Raw genomic sequence first — 21,735 nt, 5'->3', positions numbered from 1 at the left:
ACGAGACAACGCATGACCGGCGAGGGACGACGGACGATGACTTTGTCTCAGGTGACCTAAAAATGAGCAGTAACAATGATTATGACAGGATCAGATGCCCAAGGGTAATTAAGGCTGTATGCGCCTCATAAAATGTCAGGGAGATTTTTTATTGCTAAAACACTACTGTATATATACGTACAAAGATGCGGCCGTGAGCATTCAGAACCTCCCCGTTCCTGTACCATGTGATCTTGGGCTTTGGTCGGCCCATCACGGGGCACTCCAGACGAATCCTCTGGGCACTTTGGACTTTGTGGCTGATCGGATGACTGATAAGTACAGGAGGTACTGCAACATAACAACATCCCATCCTGTTATATATGTGTAGATTACTAAAACAAGAGGCCCATGGGGCCTGTATCGCTTACCTGGTTGGATTTTACCTTCGGTCCAGGTGAGCTAAAAATTAACAATCTGTGTATATACATATATATATGTGTGTGTGTGTGTAATAGGAGAGGAAAAATGCACCGCCAGGCCAGGGTTTGAACCAGGGACCTAGGAACACAAGCCGGATGCTCTACCAATCGAGCTACCTGGTCGCCAGTGTTCAACCCAGTCCAGTTCCGCTACATATGTATTGACATCGTCGACAATAATTGCTGAGCCTAGTCACTAAATCTTATCAAGATCTAAGACTCAAGTTTCATCTGACAGTTGAAATAACATCAGCATAGCTTTAATAGCTTTGCAAATATCATGCCTGACATCTATTTGACATAATTCCACTTCTGATCTTCAACATGACCTGATATCTGCAGACCTTCAAAATCACTTCATCTCTGACCTTTAATATAACTTCATGACCTAACCTCTGACCTTCAGTATGACCCAACCTCTAACCTTCAGTATGACCCAATCTCTAACCTTCAGTATGACCAAACCTCTGACCTTCAGTATGACTTAATCAATCTCTAACCTTCAGTATGACTTAATCAATCTCTAACCTTCAGTATGACCCAACCTCTAACCTTCAATATGACCTAGTTCTAACCTCTAACCTTCAGTATGACCTAACCTCTGACCTTCAGTATGACCTAACCTCTAACCTTTAGTATAACCTAACCTCGGACCTTCAGGATGACCTAACCTCTAACCTTCAGTATGACTTAACCTCTAACCTTCAGTATGACCCTAGTTCTAACCTCTAACCTTCAGTATGACCTAACCTCTGACCTTCAGTATGACCTAACCTCTAACCTTCAGTATAACCTAACCTCTGACCTTCAGGATGACTTAACCTCTAACCTTCAGTATGACTTAACCTCTGACCTTCAGTATGACCCAACCTCTAACCTTCAGTATGACCTAACCACTGACCTTTAGTATAACCTAACCTCTGACCATCAGTATGACTTAACCTCTGACCTTCAGTATGACCAAACCTCTGACCTTCAGTATGACTTAATTAATCACTGACCTTTAGTATGACCCAACCTCCAACCTTCAGTATGACCTAACCTCTGACCTTCAGTATGACCCAACCTCTAACTTTTAGTATGACTTAACCTCTAACCTTAAGAAGTATGACCCAACCTCTGACATTTAGTATGACTTAACATCTGACTTTCAGTTTGAACATATGACCTCTGACCTCTAGTTTCACCTGACTGTTTCATCTTCTTTGGGCATTGAGCCTCATTTTGTCTTACCTCTGACCTACACTCTTGATCTTACCTCTGACCTTTAGTTTGACCTCCGCTACAGCGTCATTGTACCCCGGACTGGAGGCAATACACCGGTATGTGCCTTTGTCTGCCTCTACTAGCTCCTTGAACTTCAGGCTCGTAACGCCGACCCTCATTTTAAACATGCTTTCCACAACGCGGCTCTTATCTGAAAAATAGCGCAGGGAATACAACCTGAAGTTTACTGCCGCAAAACTTTATCTACACACTTTTCTCACAAAACAGCCAAAGCTTAAAATACATCTAACTTTATAACTTTCCTGACAGAAAACTTAAGTATACCACATTTTAGCTGCTATATAAATCAGTGTCTTTAATGTCATATTTAGCTGTCTGCTATACAAAAGAGGCCCAAAGGGCCTTAACAGTCATCTGACTCTAAAGTCTCTTGTACTGTTGTAGTACGCATACTTAGTAGCTAGCTTAGTGGTACTTAGTTGGCCACCTTGGATATCGGACTGACCCGAAAAATAACAACACCTCGGCAGGATCATCGCAGGATGGAGCTTGATAAGAAGTCTGAATAAGTGTTGTTCAGGAAAACCACCAATGTGCAACAATTTTACAAAATGGCTGGCAGCCATGTCAAAGTTCTTATGAGACCAAAAATTAACAACACTTTGTTGGCTCCCCTTCCTTAACATTCCTTCCTATTTTCAGCTCTTTGGTACCAGAGGAACTGGAGAAGTTGTTTAAAATGGGGTTTTTTTTCAAGACGGCGGCCATGGTGGCCATCTTGAATTTTTGATCAACACAAAAAATTAACAAAACTAGGTCAAAACCATCTCAGGATCATTTCAGGCAAGTTATAGCTCAGTCCAACTGTTGGAGCTTAAGAAGAAGTTTGAAATGTGAAGAGTTTAAGACAGACAGCAATAGACGAAGCAAGACGAATATAGGTGATGCATCCTGCCCCCTTCGGATCAGACGACCTAGAAAGTACACCATAAGTGCATAGCTGTAATAAGATTGTAGCTTGTGAGCCAAAAAATACTCCGTCTAGGACCACAATTGATTTGGTTTATTTTCGTCCTATCAACAGCCAGGGTCATATAAGGACGTGCCAGGTTTGGAGGTGGAGGAAAGCCGGAGTTCCCGGACAGTACTAGGCAACTACCCAACCTGGGTTTCGAACTTGCAACCCAGAGGTGGAGGGCTAGTAATAAAGTCTTGTGACACCTTAACCACTCGGCCATCACGGCCCCAAACCACAAGTTTGAACATGAAACTGGAAAGCTGCAAATTTTACGGCAGCAATGTTGCTGTAACTATATGATCCAGAAGCAATTATTTTCTATAAGGATTTAAGACATTACCTTCAACTATTATCTTTAACCAACAAAAAGTTCTGATCATCATTTGAAACATATATCTACATTCATGCTCTGTATGTGTTTAGGGAAAGTCTTACTGGGAGTAAGCCAGGTGACATTAGGTTTAGGGTTGCCGTCGACCAGACATTCGAGAGTGACAGATTCATCAACATTAGCTATGATCTCATCCGTTGCGTAAAGGATCCGTGGTGGTCTGGGAGCTTGGTCTGAAATATAGTCCATTAAAACATGATTAAAATATACTTAAAATATAAATATCATTAAACTATCCTAAAAACACCATTAAAAATATCGTTAAAATATGTCTAAATTTAAAACACCGCTAAGATATCCTTTAGCACTTATAACAGCATGATTCTTTTTGATATGCAATTCATTCTCAGAAATGAAAAACCCTAGCTTTGCATTATGAAATATATTTAAAACCAAAAACACCATTAAAATATCTTTGAAACACCATTAAAAGCATAATATATACAATTTTATCGTATATACTATCTTAAGGGACTGTTCCGTCAATGTCGACGTGTGACGTGGACGTCACTGTGTATATCCTACCTTTAGTGAGTGAGAACGCCCGCCTCACTACGACGCCGAGATATGGACGTCACTGTGTATATCCTACCTTTAGTGAGTGAGAACGCCCGCCTCACTACGACACGGAGACATGGACGTCACTGTGTATATCCTACCTTTAGTGACAGTGAGAACGCCCGCCTCACTACAACGCCGAGACATGGACATCACTGTGTATATCCTACCTTTAGTAAGTGAGAACGCCCGCCTCACTACGACACGGAGACATGGACGTCACTGTGTATAATCCTACCTTTAGTGAGTGAGAACGCCCGCCTCACTACGACACGGAGACATAGACGTCACTGTGTATATCCTACCTTTAGTGACAGTGAGAACGCCCGCCTCACTACGACGCCGAGACATGGACGTCACTGTGCATATCCTACCTTTAGTGACAGTGAGAACGCCCGCCTCACTACGACGCCAAGACATGGACGTCACTGTGTATATCCTACCTTTAGTAACAGTGAGAACGCCCGCCTCACTACGACACGGAGACATGGACGTCACTGTGTATATCCTACCTTTAGTGACAGTGAGAACGCCCGCCTCACTACGACGCCGAGACATGGACGTCACTGTGTATATCCTACCTTTAGTGACAGTGAGAACGCCCGCCTCACTACGACGCCGAGACATGGACGTCACTGTGTATATCCTACCTTTAGTGACAGTGAGAACGGCCGCCTCACTACGACGCCCAGACATGGAAGTCACTGTGTATATCCTACCTTTAGTGACAGTGAGAACGCCCGCCTCACTACGACGCCGAGACATCGACGTCACTGTGTATATCCTACCTTTAATGACAGTGAGAACGCCCGCCTCACTACGACGCCGAGACATGGACGTCAATGTGTATATCCTACTTTTAGTGACAGTGAGAACGTCCGCCTCACTACGACGCCGAGACATGGACGTCACTGTGTATATCCTACCTTTAGTTACAGTGAGAACGCCCGCCTCACTACGACGCCGAGACATGGACGTCACTGTGTATATCCTACCTTTAGTGAGTGAGAACGCCCGCCTCACTACGACGCCGAGACATGGACGTCACTGTGTATATCCTACCTTTAGTGACAGTGAGAACTCCCGCCTCACTACAACGCCGAGACATGGACGTCACTGTGTATATCCTACCTTTAGTGATGGTGAGAACGCCCGCCTCACTACGATGCCCAGACATGGACGTCACTGTGTATATCCTACCTTTAGTGACAGTGAGAACGCCCGCCTCACTACAATGCTGCCGAGACATGGACGTCACTGTGTATATCCTACCTTTAGTGACAATGAGAACTCCCGCCTCACTAAGACGCCGAAACATGGACGTCACTGTGTATATCCTACCTTTAGTTACAGTGAGAACGCCCCCCTCACTACGACGCCGAGACATGGACGTCACTGTGTATATCCTACCTTTAGTGAGTGAGAACGCCCGCTTCACTACGACGCCGAGACATGGACGTCACTGTGTATATCCTACCTTTAGTGACAGTGAGAACGCCCGCCTCACTACGACGCCGAGACATGGACGTCACAGTTTCATGCAGATTTGCTATGTCCTTGAAGCTGTGCTGCGCTGAACAGTGATAGGTCCCCGCATCCTCGGCGAGGACATTATGTATTTGTAAAACTCCTGAAGCCAGAGTGGTGGTTCTATAATAGAAAAGAAACTAAATTGACACCTATAAGAAAAAATTATTACTATACAAATAGTTATATCCAGGTTTGAACAAGATAAAGTGTGGAGAGACAGATCATATTAGAAGGTGGAAGGACAGGTAGGAATACAAGCAAGGACAAGTGGCAGGACAAGTAAGGACAGGTGGAAGGGCTTATATCGGTTAGGGCAGGGGCTTATTTGTGGGCAAGGCATTATTTATGAACCAGAGCTTATTTGTGGACAAGGGCTTATTATTGGTCCGAGAGTTATTTGTTGACAGGGGTTTATTAGTTGGTAAGCTTATTTGTTGAAAGGGGCTTATTTTTGGATATGGATTTATTTGTGAACAGGGGCTTATTTGTAGACTGGCTTATTTGTGGAAAAGGGCTTGTTTGTTGGCAGGAGCTTATTTGTGAGCAGGGGCTTATTTATTGACAGGAGCTTATTTATTGACAGGGGCTTATTAAAACCCGATCAAATGTATAATTGTCATCACAGATTACCTGTTGTTGATTGGTAGACTGGCATCGTCTTTCTCCCATATAAACACTGGAGGGGGCGTGGCTTCAATCTTACATTCAAATCGGGCCACACCCCCAACAACGGTCGTCTGGTCCACGGGCATCTTGGTAAACTTACTGGCAATTCCTGAAATGAGGAAATCCATTGAAAATTAGACGGGATAGTATTTTCAGATTTAAAGAGGAATGATGCCCATGGAGTCTTAACACTCCCATGTCAGTTATGAAATATTTTGGCAGATTTGATTCCAGTGACAATGAATTTGAAGTCAATTTGCTTCACACCAGCATGTTAAAGGCACAAAGATTTTGTATATTTCACCCCTGGGACTTTTAATGAAGGTCAAGACCATTATTTTTTAACAATCTTATAGCCCTTCACCATAGCATGATAAAAGCCCATTATCAGGTCTCTAGGCCTCTTGGTTAGTGGGAAGAATGTGCTTAAGGATTTCAGCATATTTGTCCCATGACCTTGGAAGAAGGTCAAGGTAATTCATTTCAACAAACTCCAATAAGCTAAAGGCTCATTATCAAGGTTCTGGGCCTCTTTCTCAATGAAAAGAAGTCAAATTTTAGCATGTTTGATTCCTGTGACCTTGAATGAATGTCAAAGTCATTTATTTGAACACCCAAGCATGCTACAGGCCCAATAGCAGGTCTTGGGGCCTCTTGCATATTTGACCCCTTTGACCTTGAAGGAAGGTCAAGGTCACTCATTTGAGCAGTCTTGATAGCCCTATACCCAAACATACTACATGTCCAATATATGGTCTCTGGACCTCTTGCTTAATGAGAAGTAATTTAAAGATTTTAGCGTATTTGACCCCTGTGACATTGAATGAAAGTCAGGGTCATCCATTTGAACAACCTTGATAGCCCTTCATCTCAGCATACTATAGGCCTAATATTAGGTCTCTGGGCCTCTTGGTTATCGAGAAGAAGTTGAAAATGTAAATTGTTTATGACAGAAAACAGACAAAAAGTCATTAGAATACATCACTTGAGACTTCATCTTAGGTGACCTAATTAAAATCCCACAAGGAATGGGTTAATTAGTCATAAAACCAAACCAGTTTCAATACAGACAGACACTGCCCCCTGGTGGAGAACATTAACACATCAATCTGTCTGTATACAGGCACTGCCCCCTGGTAGATGGCATTTACACATAAATCAGTCTGTATACAGACAGACACTGCCTCCTGGTGGAGGACATTACACATAAATCTGTCTGTATACAGGCACTGCCCCCTGTTGGAGAACATTTACACATAAATCAGTCTGTATACAGACAGACACTGCCCCCTGGTGGAGGACATTACACATAAATCTGTCTGTATACAGACACTGCCCCCTGGTGGAGAACATTACACATAAATCAGTATGTTTACAACATTAAACACTGCCCCCTGGTGGAGAACATTTACATGTACATCAGTCTATATATAGACATTGTTCCTGATGCAAACACAGCAGAGGGTGCAAATAAATGAAGGAAGTAGACTGCCCTCTAGTGGCGGATATTTGAACACATAAATCAATGTGTGTTATATTCACACTATTCCTCCACATGCAAATAGCAATACGGCTTGGCATTGATATCAAGCTTGAAGGAGACCCAGAATTGGAGGTCAAATCAATGGGACTCTTCTCAGTCGACTCGCACAACGAATGTTGCATGAATTGATCAATATTACATAATATTGTATGGAACAGATACACAGTTATTATGATAATTGTCTGTTTCATTACAATATTAATCATTACATTGGCCGCTGACAAAGTTTAGCCCTTTCAGCTATGACAGCTGTGTGTTCATGCAGGCAGCCAGAATCAAAATCTAGTCAAGACAAACATTCACAATATAACTTCAAAATTCAATTAATCCACCAGAATCTTGACAGGTTCAAAGTAACCATTTTTAAAAAGGAGGTCAGGCACTATATATATAAAAGTGAGCTGAAATTCAACTAGATATATACTCCTACCACTTTAGCAGTCAATATAATGTACGACACCTAGCACCATGTGTATGTGATCTATTACAGATGATTATCGATATTGGTTTGGTTTATTTTGTTTTAACGCCCTATTAACAGCCAGGGTCATTTAAGGACATGCCTGGTTTGGAGGTGGAGGAAAGCCAGAGTACCTGGAGAAACACTGGCCTACGGTCAGTACCTGGCAACTGCCCCACGTAGGTTTCGAACTCGCAACCCAGAGGTGGAAGGCTAGTGATAAAGTGTTGGGACACCGTAACCACTTGGTCACTGTGGCCCATATTTAATGATATATACTGTATGTGACCTAATAAGAGTGGGGGCGCCCTTATTAGGGCAGGTGCCCTTATTAGGTCAAATACTGTATCACATATTGCTATCTAGCTGTTTTGTGAAATCATTTTTCCAAAGTGCATAAAGTTTTCCCTGACACAGATTCCCTGTGTCTTAGATGTAGAACTAGAACTGTCGCCAGGATGGCTGACTAATACCCCCGCAATCTGCAAGAGTCAATGGTGAATTGGAACTGTTAATAAGAGGCTAACTAAGATAACCCAGTGATATAGTGACCAGTTGCCATAGCAACCATAATTTTGAGAAAAAGAAAGTGAGATGCACATCTACACATGGTCCTCTATATTTGTGTGAAGTTTCATTGAAATCGGCCCTTCGGTTTAGGAGGAGTTGTCCGGATTAACTTAAAGTTGGGGTTCTTATTTGAAAACCTGTTTATAGTGACTAGTTGCCATAGCAACCATAATTTTGAGAAAAAAGAAAGTGGCATGCACATCTACACATGGTCTTCTATATTTGTGTGAAGTTTCATTGGAATCGGCCCATCAGTTTAGGAACAGTTGTCCGGACAAAATATGTCTACAGACAGACGGACAGACAGACAACCTGATTCCAGTATACCCCCATAACTTCATTGCGGGGGTATAAAAAACATAAAGGACTCTCAAAATAAATGTCTGTGTATCCTTGGGATGTATTGTTATTCCAAAATCTGCCATACAATGAAGAAACAATTGATTTCAATTCACACTAGTATTTTAAATTGTGCTACTAAATACTATGGTTTTGACAAATTCAAAATGTCATGCGACTCCTGTATTTCAAAATGAGACCCAAAATCTGAGATCCCGGGTGATCTCTGCATAACAAAATTACAGGGGAACCCTGAAGTGGGTGAAGTGTGTTATGACTGACCCTTGAACTTTGACTGATGACCAATAACATCTAATCAGGTACTAAGAATTGACCACATAAGTGTTATAGTCTCAACTTACTTGCCACTTTGACGAACACTTGACGCCCGATGACTACACCTTTAATGTTGTTGAGAAAACATTCATAAAGTCCCTCATCGCTCCGACTGGGACGTTTTCGACGCTTCAAATGTTGGAAATACAGTGATCCATTTTCGATCAACTGGATCCGTTTGTTCAAGGTGACTGCAACCTTATTCCTTGTCCATCTGTACGTAGTTTGTCCAAATCCAGTACTTGAAAAGGCGGAACAGTTGAGGAGAAGGGGGCTGCGCCTTTGTACTATAATAGTAGGTGGCCCTGGAATAATGACAACACCAGGCTCCAACTCTGTATTTCCTGTAACAAACGTTTCTATTTATAGTACTGTAAAAAAACAACAGTCTATTTATAGTATCGTAACAAAAGTCTATTAATAGTTCTGTAACAAGCCATTCTATCAATAGAAAGTTGTGTAAAAAAACTGTCTTTTCATAGTATTGTAACAAAAGTCTATTAATAGTACAATAACATACCAGTCTATTTATAGTATTGTAACGGAAGTCTATTAATAGTTCTGTAACAAGCCATTCTATTTATAGAAAGTTGTGTAAAAAACTGTCTTTTGATAGTATTGTAACAAAAGTCTATTAATAGTACAATAACAAACTAGTCTATTTATAGTATTGTAACAATCATATACTATTTATAGTGCTGTAACAAATTTAAAACCAGTCTATTTATAGTATTTAACCAGTCGATAGTATTGTTACAAACCAATCTATTTATAGCATTGTTACAAACCAGTCTATTTATAGTATCGTAACAAACCAGTCTATTTATAGTATCGTAACAAACCAGTCTGTTTATAGTATCGTAACAAACCAGTCTGTTTATAGAATCATAACAAACCAGTCTATTTATAGTATCGTAACAAACCAGTCTATTTATAGTATCGTAACAAACCAGTCTATTTATAGTATCGTAACAAACCAGTCTGTTTATAGAATCATAACAAACCAGTCTATTTATAGTATCGTAACAAACCAGTCTATTTATAGTATCGTAACAAACCAGTCTGTTTATAGAATCATAACAAACCAGTCTATTTATAACATCGTAACAAACCAGTCTATTTATAGAATCATAACAAACCAGTCTATTTATAACATCGTAACAAACCAGTCTGTTTATAGAATCATAACAAACCAGTCTATTTATAACATCGTAACAAACCAGTCTGTTTATAGAATCATAACAAACCAGTCTATTTATAACATCGTAACAAACCAGTCTATTTTATAGTTTTGCAACAAACATGCGACCTTCCACATTTAATTCTGACTGATGACCTGCTAATCTGAGCTACAGAAAATCAAGTTTTAATGACATATTGTCAGTTTTTTATTTAAAAGAGGTCAAGTTTGACCAGGTATAGAATTTCATGCAGTAAGATTATGGTGTGAATAAATCTAGTTGGATATTATTTAATATCAATTAGTATTAATTATCTAATCAATTAGATATTTAATATCTAATCAATGTACACAAGTTTTTTTTATTTCAAAAGTGATCAAGTGTGACCATCAACCTTTAACCTCTACAGATGACTATCAGAATTTAATCTGGTATAGAAATATTGATTTCGTGATGTTATATAAGGCAGGGTTGGGCGGTATTTTCGAAAAATCTGTATATTGCAATACCGCAAGGTCAATACAAATATATCGATACGCTAGACGAAATATCAATATTATAACCCTGACTATACCATTGAGTTGTCTGTTTACATGGTAAAAGCTATCAGAAATGTTGATTTTCGTTCTCAAAATTAAACGTTGGACAACCGTAATTTTCATTTCTGTCATCTGAACGTTTGCTTATCACTGATGTTACACCTTAGTCAAGCGTCTCAGTGACAGGGTTTATAACTGTAAATAGGCTTTGTAAACATACAGGACGACAAAATAGTGAATCTGCTTATAAGAAAATAAGCCAAATAAAACAATGGAGACATTTCAGACCTAAAGAAGTTGAAAGAAGTTGATGGGAAAATTTAAGATGATTATACCTATGTCTGTGTTGAAAAACGGACACTTATCTCGTATTCAACATTTGCCTTCAGCACATTCAGCTTTATCTGAATGGTATAATGCTGTAAAATTGTCTGTGACAGAACTACTAGATTCTAGTCTTGATCTTAAGAAGCAAACAATTACAGAGAAATGCTTGGCAATGAATTATAATAGCAACAAAACTATCAAATAGCTGAACTTTCATTATTTATAATAATTCATTTTTCACATCACGATTTATGCTAATTTAAATTTTGAATAAAACAAGAGATCCCAGAGGGATCTTGGCTCCCACCATTGAACGATCTTTATAGGTTCCATGTCAGATTGATCTTTTCTCTATTTTTCCCTTCCTCTTACTAATCTGTACTTTTCAAACAAGGGGAAGCTATATATGAAACTTGAGAAAGATCCCTTTAGTACTTTCTAAGAAACAGCGATAACAAACTTCAATTGTCAAAATCCAAGATGGCTGCTTGTCGGCCATGTTGTTTTCCGATTGATCTCAAAATGCAATATGCATAACTAGGCACCAAGGGGAACCTGCATATGAAACTTGAGAAAGATCCCTTTAGTACTTTCTGAGAAATAGCGATAACAATCTTCAATTGTCAAAATACAAGATGGCTGCCTGTCGGCCATGTTGTTTTCCGATTGGTCTCAAAATGCAATATGCATAACTAGGCACCAAGGGAAACCTACATATGAAATTTGAGAAAGAACCCTTCACTACTTTCTGAGAAATAGCGATAACAAACTTCAATTGTCAAAATCCAAGATGGCTGCCTGTCGGCCATGCTGTTTCCCGATTGGTCTCAAAATGCAATATGCATAACTACTAGGCACCAAGGGGAACCTACAAATGAAATTTGAGAAAGATCCCTTCAAAACTTTCTGAGAAATAGCGATAACAAACTTCAATTGTCAAAATCCAAGATGGCTGCCTGTCGGCCATGTTGTTTTCAGATTGGTCTCAAAACGCAATATGCATAACTAGGCACCAAGGGAAACCTACATATGACATTTCAGAAAGATCCCTTCAGTACTTTCTCAGAAATCGTGATAACAAACTTCAATTGTCAAAATCGAAGATGGCTGCCTGTCGGCCATGTTGTTTTCAAATTGGTCCAAAAATGCAATATGCATAACTAGGCACCAAGGGAAACTTACATATGAAATTTGAGAAAGATCCATTCAGTACTTTCTCAGAAATAGTGATAACAAACTTCAATTGTCAAAATCCAAGATGGCTGCCTGTCGGCCATGTTGTTTTCAGATTGGTCTCAAATCGCAATATGCATAACTAGGCACCAAGGGAAATCTACATATGAAATTTCAGAAAGATCCCTTCAGTACAAAATGGGCTTCTTTTTTTTACTGGCCCAAGTTTAGTTTCAGTATAAGTTGGTTTTCATGCAGGCAGCCAGAATCAAAATCTAGTCAAGACAAACATTCACAATATAACTTCAAAATTCAATTAATCCACCAGAATCTTGACAGGTTCAAAGTAACCATTTTTAAAAAGGAGGTCAGGCACTATATATATAAAAGTGAGCTGAAATTCACCTAGATATATACTCCTACCACTTTAGCAGTCAATATAATGTACGACACCTAGCACCATGTGTATGTGATCTATTACAGATGATTATCGATATTGGTTTGGTTTATTTTGTTTTAACGCCCTATTAACAGCCAGGGTCATTTAAGGACATGCCTGGTTTGGAGGTGGAGGAAAGCCAGAGTACCTGGAGAAACACTGGCCTACGGTCAGTACCTGGCAACTGCCCCACGTAGGTTTCGAACTCGCAACCCAGAGGTGGAAGGCTAGTGATAAAGTGTTGGGACACCGTAACCACTTGGTCACTGTGGCCCATATTTAATGATATATACTGTATGTGACCTAATAAGAGTGGGGGCGCCCTTATTAGGGCAGGTGCCCTTATTAGGTCAAATACTGTATCACATATTGCTATCTGTTTTGTGAAATCATTTTTCCAAAGTGCGTAAAGTTTTCCCTGACACAGATTCCCTGTGTCTTAGATGTAGAACTAGAACTGTCGCCAGGATGGCTGACTAATACCCCCGCAATCTGCAAGAGTCAATGGTGAATTGGAACTGTTAATAAGAGGCTAACTAAGATAACCCAGTGATATAGTGACCAGTTGCCATAGCAACCATAATTTTGAGAAAAAGAAAGTGAGATGCACATCTACACATGGTCCTCTATATTTGTGTGAAGTTTCATTGAAATCGGCCCTTCGGTTTAGGAGGAGTTGTCCGGATTAACTTAAAGTTGGGGTTCTTATTTGAAAACCTGTTTATAGTGACTAGTTGCCATAGCAACCATAATTTTGAGAAAAAAGAAAGTGGCATGCACATCTACACATGGTCCTCTATATTTGTGTGAAGTTTCATTGAAATCAGTGCCCTTCGGTTTAGGAGGAGTTGTCCGGACAAACTTAAAGTTAGGGTTCTTATCGGAAAACCTGTTTATAGTGACCAGTTGCCATAACAACCATAATTTTGAGAAAAAAGAAAGTGGCATGCACATCTACACATGGTCCTCTATATTTGTGTGAAGTTTCATTGGAATCGGCCCATCAGTTTAGGAGGAGTTGTCCGGACAAAATGTGTCTACAGACAGACGGACAGACAGACAACCTGATTCCAGTATACCCCCCTAACTTCATTGCGGGGGTATAAAAAACATAAAGGACTCTCAAAATAAATGTCTGTGTATCCTTGGGATGTATTGTTATTCCAAAATCTGCCATACAATGAAGAAACAATTGATTTCAATTCAAACTAGTATTTTAAATTGTGCTACTAAATACTATGGTTTTGTCAAATTCAAAATGTCATGCGACTCCTGTATTTCAAAATGAGACCCAAAATCTGAGATCCCTGGTGATCTCTGCATAACAAAATTACAGAGGAACCCTGAAGTGGGTGAAGTGTGTTATGACTGACCCTTGAACTTTGACTGATGATCATGACCAATGACATCTAATCAGGTACTAAGAATTGACCACATAAGTGTTTCAGTCTCAACTTACTTGCCACTTTGACGAACACTTGACGCCCGATGACTACACCTTTAATGTTGTTGAGAAAACATTCATAAAGTCCCTCATCGCTCCGACTGGGACGTTTTCGACGCTTCAAATGTTGGAAATACAGTGATCCATTTTCGATCAACTGGATCCGTTTGTTCAAGGTGACTGCAACCTTATTCCTTGTCCATCTGTACGTAGTTTGTCCAAATCCAGTACTTGAAAAGGCGGAACAGTTGAGGAGAAGGGGGCTGCGCCTTTGTACTATAATAGTAGGTGGCCCCGGAATAATGACAACACCAGGCTCCAACTCTGTATTTCCTGTAACAAACGTTTCTATTTATAGTACTGTAAAAAAACAACAGTCTATTTATAGTATCGTAACAAAAGTCTATTAATAGTTCTGTAACAAGCCATTCTATCAATAGAAAGTTGTGTAAAAAAAACTGTCTTTTCATAGTATTGTAACAAAAGTCTATTAATAGTACAATAACATACCAGTCTATTTATAGTATTGTAACGGAAGTCTATTAATAGTTCTGTAACAAGCCATTCTATTTATAGAAAGTTGTGTAAAAAACTGTCTTTTGATAGTATTGTAACAAAAGTCTATTAATAGTACAATAACAAACTAGTCTATTTATAGTATTGTAACAATCATATACTATTTATAGTGCTGTAACAAATTTAAAACCAGTCTATTTATAGTATCAAACCAGTCAATAGTATTGTTACAAACCAGTCTATTTATAGCATTGTTACAAACCAGTCTATTTATAGTATCGTAACAAACCAGTCTATTTATAGTATCGTAACAAACCAGTCTATTTATAGAATCATAACAAACCAGTCTATTTTATAGTTTTGCAACAAACATGCGACCTTCCACATTTAATTCTGACTGATGACCTGCTAATCTGAGCTACAGAAAATCAAGTTTTAATGACATATTGTCAGTTTTTTATTTAAAAGAGGTCAAGTTTGACCAGGTATAGAATTTCATGCAGTAAGATTATGGTGTGAATAAATCTAGTTGGATATTATTTAATATCAATTAGTATTAATTATCTAATCAATTAGATATTTAATATCTAATCAATGTACACAAGTTTTTTTTATTTCAAAAGTGATCAAGTGTGACCATCAACCTTTAACCTCTACAGATGACTATCAGAATTTAATCTTGTGTAGAAATATTGATTTCGTGATGTTATATAAGGCAGGGGTCGGCGGTATTTTCGAAAAATCTGTATATTGCAATACCGCAAGGTCAATACAAATATATTGATACGCTAGACGAAATATCAATATTATAACCCTGACTATACCATTGAGTTGTCTGTTTACATGGTAAAAGCTATCAGAAATGTTGATTTTCGTTCTCAAAATTAAACGTTGGACAACCGTAATTTTCATTTCTGTTATCTGAACGTTTGCTTATCACTGATGTTACACCTTAGTCAAGCGTCTCAGTGACAGGGTTTATAACTGTAAATAGGCTTTGTAAACATACAGGACGACAAAACAGTGAATCTGCTTATAAGACAAGAGATCCCAGAGGGATCTTGGCGCCCACCATTGAATGATCTTCATAGGTTCCATGTCAGATTGATCTTTTCTCTACTTTTCCCTTCATTTTACTAATCTGTGCAAATTTAGACATCCCTCCAGTACTTTTCAAACAAGGGAATCCTAGCTATATAAGAAATTTGAGATTTAACGATAATGGCTGTTTGTTTGCCAGGTTGTTTTCCGGACAGACTGGTCCAAAAATGCAATGCAAGTGACCAAGGGGAACCTACTTATGAAATTTGAGAAAGATCCATTCAGTACTTTCTCAGAAATAGCGATAATAAACTTCAATTGTCAAAATCCAAGATGGCTGCCTGTCGGCCATGTTGTTTTCAGATTGGTTTCAAAACGCAATATGCATAACTAGGCACCAAGGGAAACTTACATATGAAATTTCAGAAAGATCCCTTCAGTACTTTCTCAGAAATAGCGATAATAAACTTCAATTGTCAAAATCCAAGATGGCTGCCTGTCGGCCATGTTGTTTTCAGATTGGTTTCAAAACGCAATATGCATAACTAGGCACCAAGGGAAACTTACATATGAAATTTCAGAAAGATCCATTCAGTACTTTCTCAGAAATAGTGATAACAAACTTCAATTGTCAAAATCCAAGATGGCTGCCTGTCGGCCATGTTGTTTTCAGATTGGTCTCAAAACGCAATATGCATAACTAGGCACCAAGGGAAACCTACATATGAAATTTCAGAAAGATCCCTTCAGTACTTTCTCAGAAATAGTGATAACAAACTTCAATTGTCAAAATCCAAGATGGCTGCCTGTCGGCCATGTTGTTTTCAGATTGGTCTCAAATCGCAATATGCATAACTAGGCACCAAGGGAAACTTACATATGAAATTTGAGAAAGATCCATTCAGTACTTTCTCAGAAATAGTGATAACAAACTTCAATTGTCAAAATCCAAGATGGCTGCCTGTCGGCCATGTTGTTTTCAGATTGGTCTCAAATCGCAATATGCATAACTAGGCACCAAGGGAAATCTACATATGAAATTTCAGAAAGATCCCTTCAGTACATTCTCAGAAATAGCGATAACAAACTTCAATTGTCAAAATCCAAGATGGCTGCCTGTCGGCCATGTTGTTTTCAGATTGGTCTCAAATCGCAATATGCATAACTAGGCACCAAGGGGAACCTTCATATGAAATTTGAGAAAGATCCATTCAGTACTTTCTCAGAAATAGCGATAACAAACTTCAATTGTCAAAATCCAAGATGGCTGCCTGTCGGCCATTTTGTTTGCCGATTGGTCTCAAAATGCAATATGCATAACTAAGCACCAAGGGGAACCTACATATGAAATTTGAGAAAGATCCCTTCAGTACTTTCTCAAAAATAGCGATAACAAACTTCAATTGTCAAAATCCAAGATGGCTGCCTGTCGGCCATTTTGTTTTCCGATTGGTCTAAAAATGCAATATGCATAACTAGGCACCAAGGGGAACCTACATATGAAATTTGAGAAAGATCCTTTCAGTACTTTCTGAGAAATAGCGATAACAAACTTCAATTGTCAAAATCCAAGATGGCTGCCTGTCGGCCATTTTGTTTTCCGATTGGTCTCAAAATGCAATATGCATAACTAGGCACCAAGGGGAACCTACATATGAAATTTGAGAAAGATCCTTTCAGTACTTTCTGAGAAATAGCGATAACAAGAATTGTTTACGGACGGAGGGACGGAGGGACGGACGGACGGACGGAGGGACGGACGGACGACGGACCACGGACGCAGGGCGATTTGAATAGCCCACCATCTGATGATGGTGGGCTAAAAATAAGCCAAATAAAACAATGGAGACATTTCAGACCGAAAGAAGTTGAAAGAAGTTGATGGGAAAATTTAAGATGATTATACCTATGTCTGTGTTGTAAAACGGACACTTATCTCGTATTCAACATTTGCCTTCAGCACATTCAGCTTTATCTGAATGGCATAATGTTGTAAAATTGTCTGTGACAGTTACTAGATTCTAGTCTTGATCTTAAGAAGCAAACAATTACAGAGAAATGCTTGGCAATGGATAATAGCAACAAAACTATCAAATAGCTGAACTTTCATTATTTATAATAATTCATTTTTCACATCACGATTTATGCTAATTTAAATTTTGAATAAAAACAAGAGATCCCAGAGGGATCTTGGCGCCCATCATTGAACGATTGAACGATCTTGATAGGTTCCATGTCAGATTGATCTTTTCTCTATTTTTCCCTTCCTCTTACTAATCTGTGTAAACATCCCTCTAGTACTTTTCAAACAAGGGGAAGCTATATATGAAATTTGAGAAAGATCCCTTTAGTACTTTCTAAGAAACAGCGATAACAAACTTCAATTGTCAAAATCCAAGATGGCTGCTTGTTGGCCATGTTGTGTTCCGATTGATCTCAAAATGCAATATGCATAACTAGGCACCAAGGGGAACCTGCATATGAAATTTGAGAAAGATCCCTTCAGTACTTTCTGAGAAATAGCGATAACAATCTTCAATTGTCAAAATACAAGATGGCTGCCTTTCGGCCATGTTGTTTTCCGATTGGACTCAAAATGCAATATGCATAACTAGGCATCAAGGGAAACCTGCATATGAAATTTGAGAAAGATCCCTTCAGTACTTTCTGAGAAATAGCGATAACAATCTTCAATTGTCAAAATACAAGATGGCTGCCTGTCGGCCATGTTGTTTTCCGATTGGACTCAAAATGCAATATGCATAACTAGGCACCAAGGGAAACCTACATATGAAATTTGAGAAAGATCCCTTCAGTACTTTCTGAGGATTACAGAGCGATAACAAGAATTGTTTGCGGACGGAGGGACGGACGGACCACGGACGCAGGGCGATTTGAATAGCCCTCCATCTGATGATGGTGGGCTAAAAACATGGTGGTGATGGGGGAAGGATAAATTAATTAATTAATTCTATTCATAGAACTGCATTCATAATTTTAACATGCCAGTCTATTTATAGAACTGTTGTAAGTTATGTGAATACTAAATAAGGAGGTATTGCCGAAGACGTGTAATTTGTCAACGATATGAATGTCAGTTTGTAGGTTTTGACAGAAATAATTGGTAGTGTCACTGTCCTTGTAATTATTACACAACACACTTCAAAAGTAGGCTGTTTCTCACATCAGACATGACAGGACACTGAACTGTGCAGCATTCTTTGTCAATCTTTGCACAAAATCAACTCAACAAAAACAGTTGATACACACAAAAACAGTTGATACACACAAAAACAGTTCAATTATTACTACACACAAAAACAGTTCAATTATTACTACACACAAAAACAGTTCAATTATTACTACACACAAAAACAGTTCAATTATTACTACACACAAAAACAGGTCAATTATTACTACACACAAAAACAGTTCAATTATTACTACACACAAAAACAGTTCAATTATTACTACACACAAAAACAGTTCAATACACACAAAAACAGTTCAATTATTACTACACACAAAATCAGTTCAATACACACAAAAACAGTTCAATACACACAAAAGCAGTTCAATTATTACTACACACAAAAACAGTTCAATTATTACTACACACAAAAACAGTTCAATTATTACTACACACAAAAACAGTTCAATACACACAAAAGCAGTTCAATTATTACTACACACAAAAACAGTTCAATTATTACTACACACAAAAACAGTTCAATTATTACTACACACAAAAACAGTTCAATTATTACTACACACAAAAACAGTTCAATTATTACTACACACAAGTTCAATTATTACTACACACAAAAAGAGTTCAATACACACAAAAACAGGCCAGGATGCACAACAAGAGATCCCAGAGGGATCTTGGCGCCCACCATTGAATGATCTTCATAGGTTCCATGTCAGATTGATCTTTTCTCTACTTTTCCCTTCATTTTACTAATCTGTGCAAATTGAGACATCCCTCCAGTACTTTTCAAATAAGGGAATCCTAGCTATATAAGAAATTTGAGATTTAACGATAATGGCTGTTTGTTTGCCAGGTTGTTTTCAGGACAGACTGGTCCAAAAATGCAATACAAGGGACCAAGGGGAACCTACTTATGAAATTTGAGAAAGATCCATTCAGTACTTTGAGAAATAGAGATAACAAACTTCAATTGTCAAAATCCAAGATGGCGGTCTGTCGGCCATATTGTTTTCCAATTGATCTCAAAATGCAATTAGCATAACGATGCACCAAGGGGAACCTCCATTTGAAATTTGAGAAAGATCCATTCAGTACTTTCTCAGAAATAGCGATAACAAACTTCAATTGTCAAAATCCAAGATGGCTGCCTGTCGGCCATGTTGTTTTCGGATTGGTCTCAAAAAGCAATATGCATAACTAGGCACCAAGGGAAACCTACATATGAAATTTCAGAAAGATCCATTCAGTACTTTCTCAGAAATAGTGATAACAAACTTCAATTGTCAAAATCCAAGATGGCTACCTGTCGGCCATGTTGTTTTCCGATTGGTCTCAAATCGCAATATGCATAACTAGGCACCAAGGGGAACCTACATATGAAATTTGAGAAAGATCCCTTCAGTACTTTCTCAGAAATAGTGATAACAAACTTCAATTGTCAAAATCCAAGATGGCTGCCTGTCGGCCATTTTGTTATCCGATTTGTCTCAAAACGCAATATGCATAACTAGGCACCAAGGGGAACCTTCATATGAAATTTCAGAAAGATCCCTTCAGTACTTTCTCAGAAATAGCGATAACAAACTTCAATTGTCAAAATCCAAGACGGCTGCCTGTCGGCCATGTTGTTATCCGATTGGTCTCAAAATGCAATATGCATAACTAGGCACCAAGGGGAACCTACATATGAAATTTGAGAAAGATTCCTTCAGTACTTTCTCAGAAATAGCTATAACAAACTTCAATTGTCTAAATCCAAGATGGCTGCCTGTCGGCCATTTTGTTATCCGATTTGTCTCAAAACGCAATATGCATAACTAGGCACCAAGGGGAACCTTCATATGAAATTTCAGAAAGATCCCTTCAGTACTTTCTCAGAAATAGCGATAACAAACTTCAATTGTCAAAATCCAAGACGGCTGCCTGTCGGCCATGTTGTTATCCGATTGGTCTCAAAATGCAATATGCATAACTAGGCACCAAGGGGAACCTTCATATGAAATTTGAGAAAGATCCCTTCAGTACTTTCTCAGAAATAGCGATAACAAGAATTGTTTACGGACGGAGGGACGGACCACGGACGCAGGGCGATTTGAACAGCCCACCATCTGATGATGGTGGGCTAAAAACAACAGCCCAGGATGCACAAAGTTCAGTGTTGACAACTTCACTATCAATTTAAAGTCAAGCATCTACAGACCTACATTATGTTACCATCAGACATGCCAGATAATATATATGTTTTGCGCAAGTTCATAGCATATAAGAGCATATGGGTTTTCATAGGACCTTACAGCTGGATAGGGGAACCCCCATCTGGGGAATTCCCGCCTTTTTCCACCTGAAGTTCTACACCATCCTATATTTAGTAGGGATATATATGGTTGTTCTTCAAACCTTATAACACGATTCTCTATTTTCGCTTATAGGAAGTACCCACTCCATATATCTATTAATCAGACCAATCCCTACAGACATTAGAAACACACGTCCTTAGGGACTTAAATTTGGTTTGCAGGAAACAGCAGCTGATTGGCTGAATAAGTTGTGTGAGTACATATTATCGGTTTTTGACGAGTCATCCTGACACAACCGTCCGGTTATCGTTACACAAATAGGACTTTTTGACCACCATTCTAATTGAATTCTAATGTTTAAATTATGCATTTCTACATAAATACGATTATATTATTTAGATATTCATTTAATGTATGTTATAAAACAAACTAGTTTTAGCCAGTAATATGGGATTTGCCACCCGAAAT

The 21,735-nt window shown here is 38.8% G+C and overlaps 1 protein-coding gene across 1 annotated transcript; it reads right to left on the bottom strand.

Moving 5' to 3' along the window:
- Positions 1–5,067: 5,067 nt before the first annotated feature.
- Positions 5,068–21,194, bottom strand: LOC117315877 (protogenin A-like). Its single transcript, XM_033870287.1, has 5 exons — positions 21,185–21,194; positions 14,218–14,535; positions 9,126–9,443; positions 5,816–5,960; positions 5,068–5,305 (listed from the first exon to the last, which is right to left on the bottom strand). Exons 1-5 carry the CDS (start codon positions 21,192–21,194, stop codon positions 5,068–5,070), a joined length of 1,029 nt encoding a protein of 342 aa, XP_033726178.1.
- Between the last annotated feature and the right edge of the window lie 541 nt (positions 21,195–21,735).

Source organism: Pecten maximus, chromosome 17 (genome assembly GCF_902652985.1).
Source record: "Pecten maximus chromosome 17, xPecMax1.1, whole genome shotgun sequence".
NCBI classification, from domain to species: Eukaryota; Metazoa; Mollusca; class Bivalvia; order Pectinida; family Pectinidae; genus Pecten; species Pecten maximus.
The sequence above is the reverse complement of the archived record's forward strand: the minus strand, read 5'-3'. Positions and strand labels throughout refer to the sequence as shown.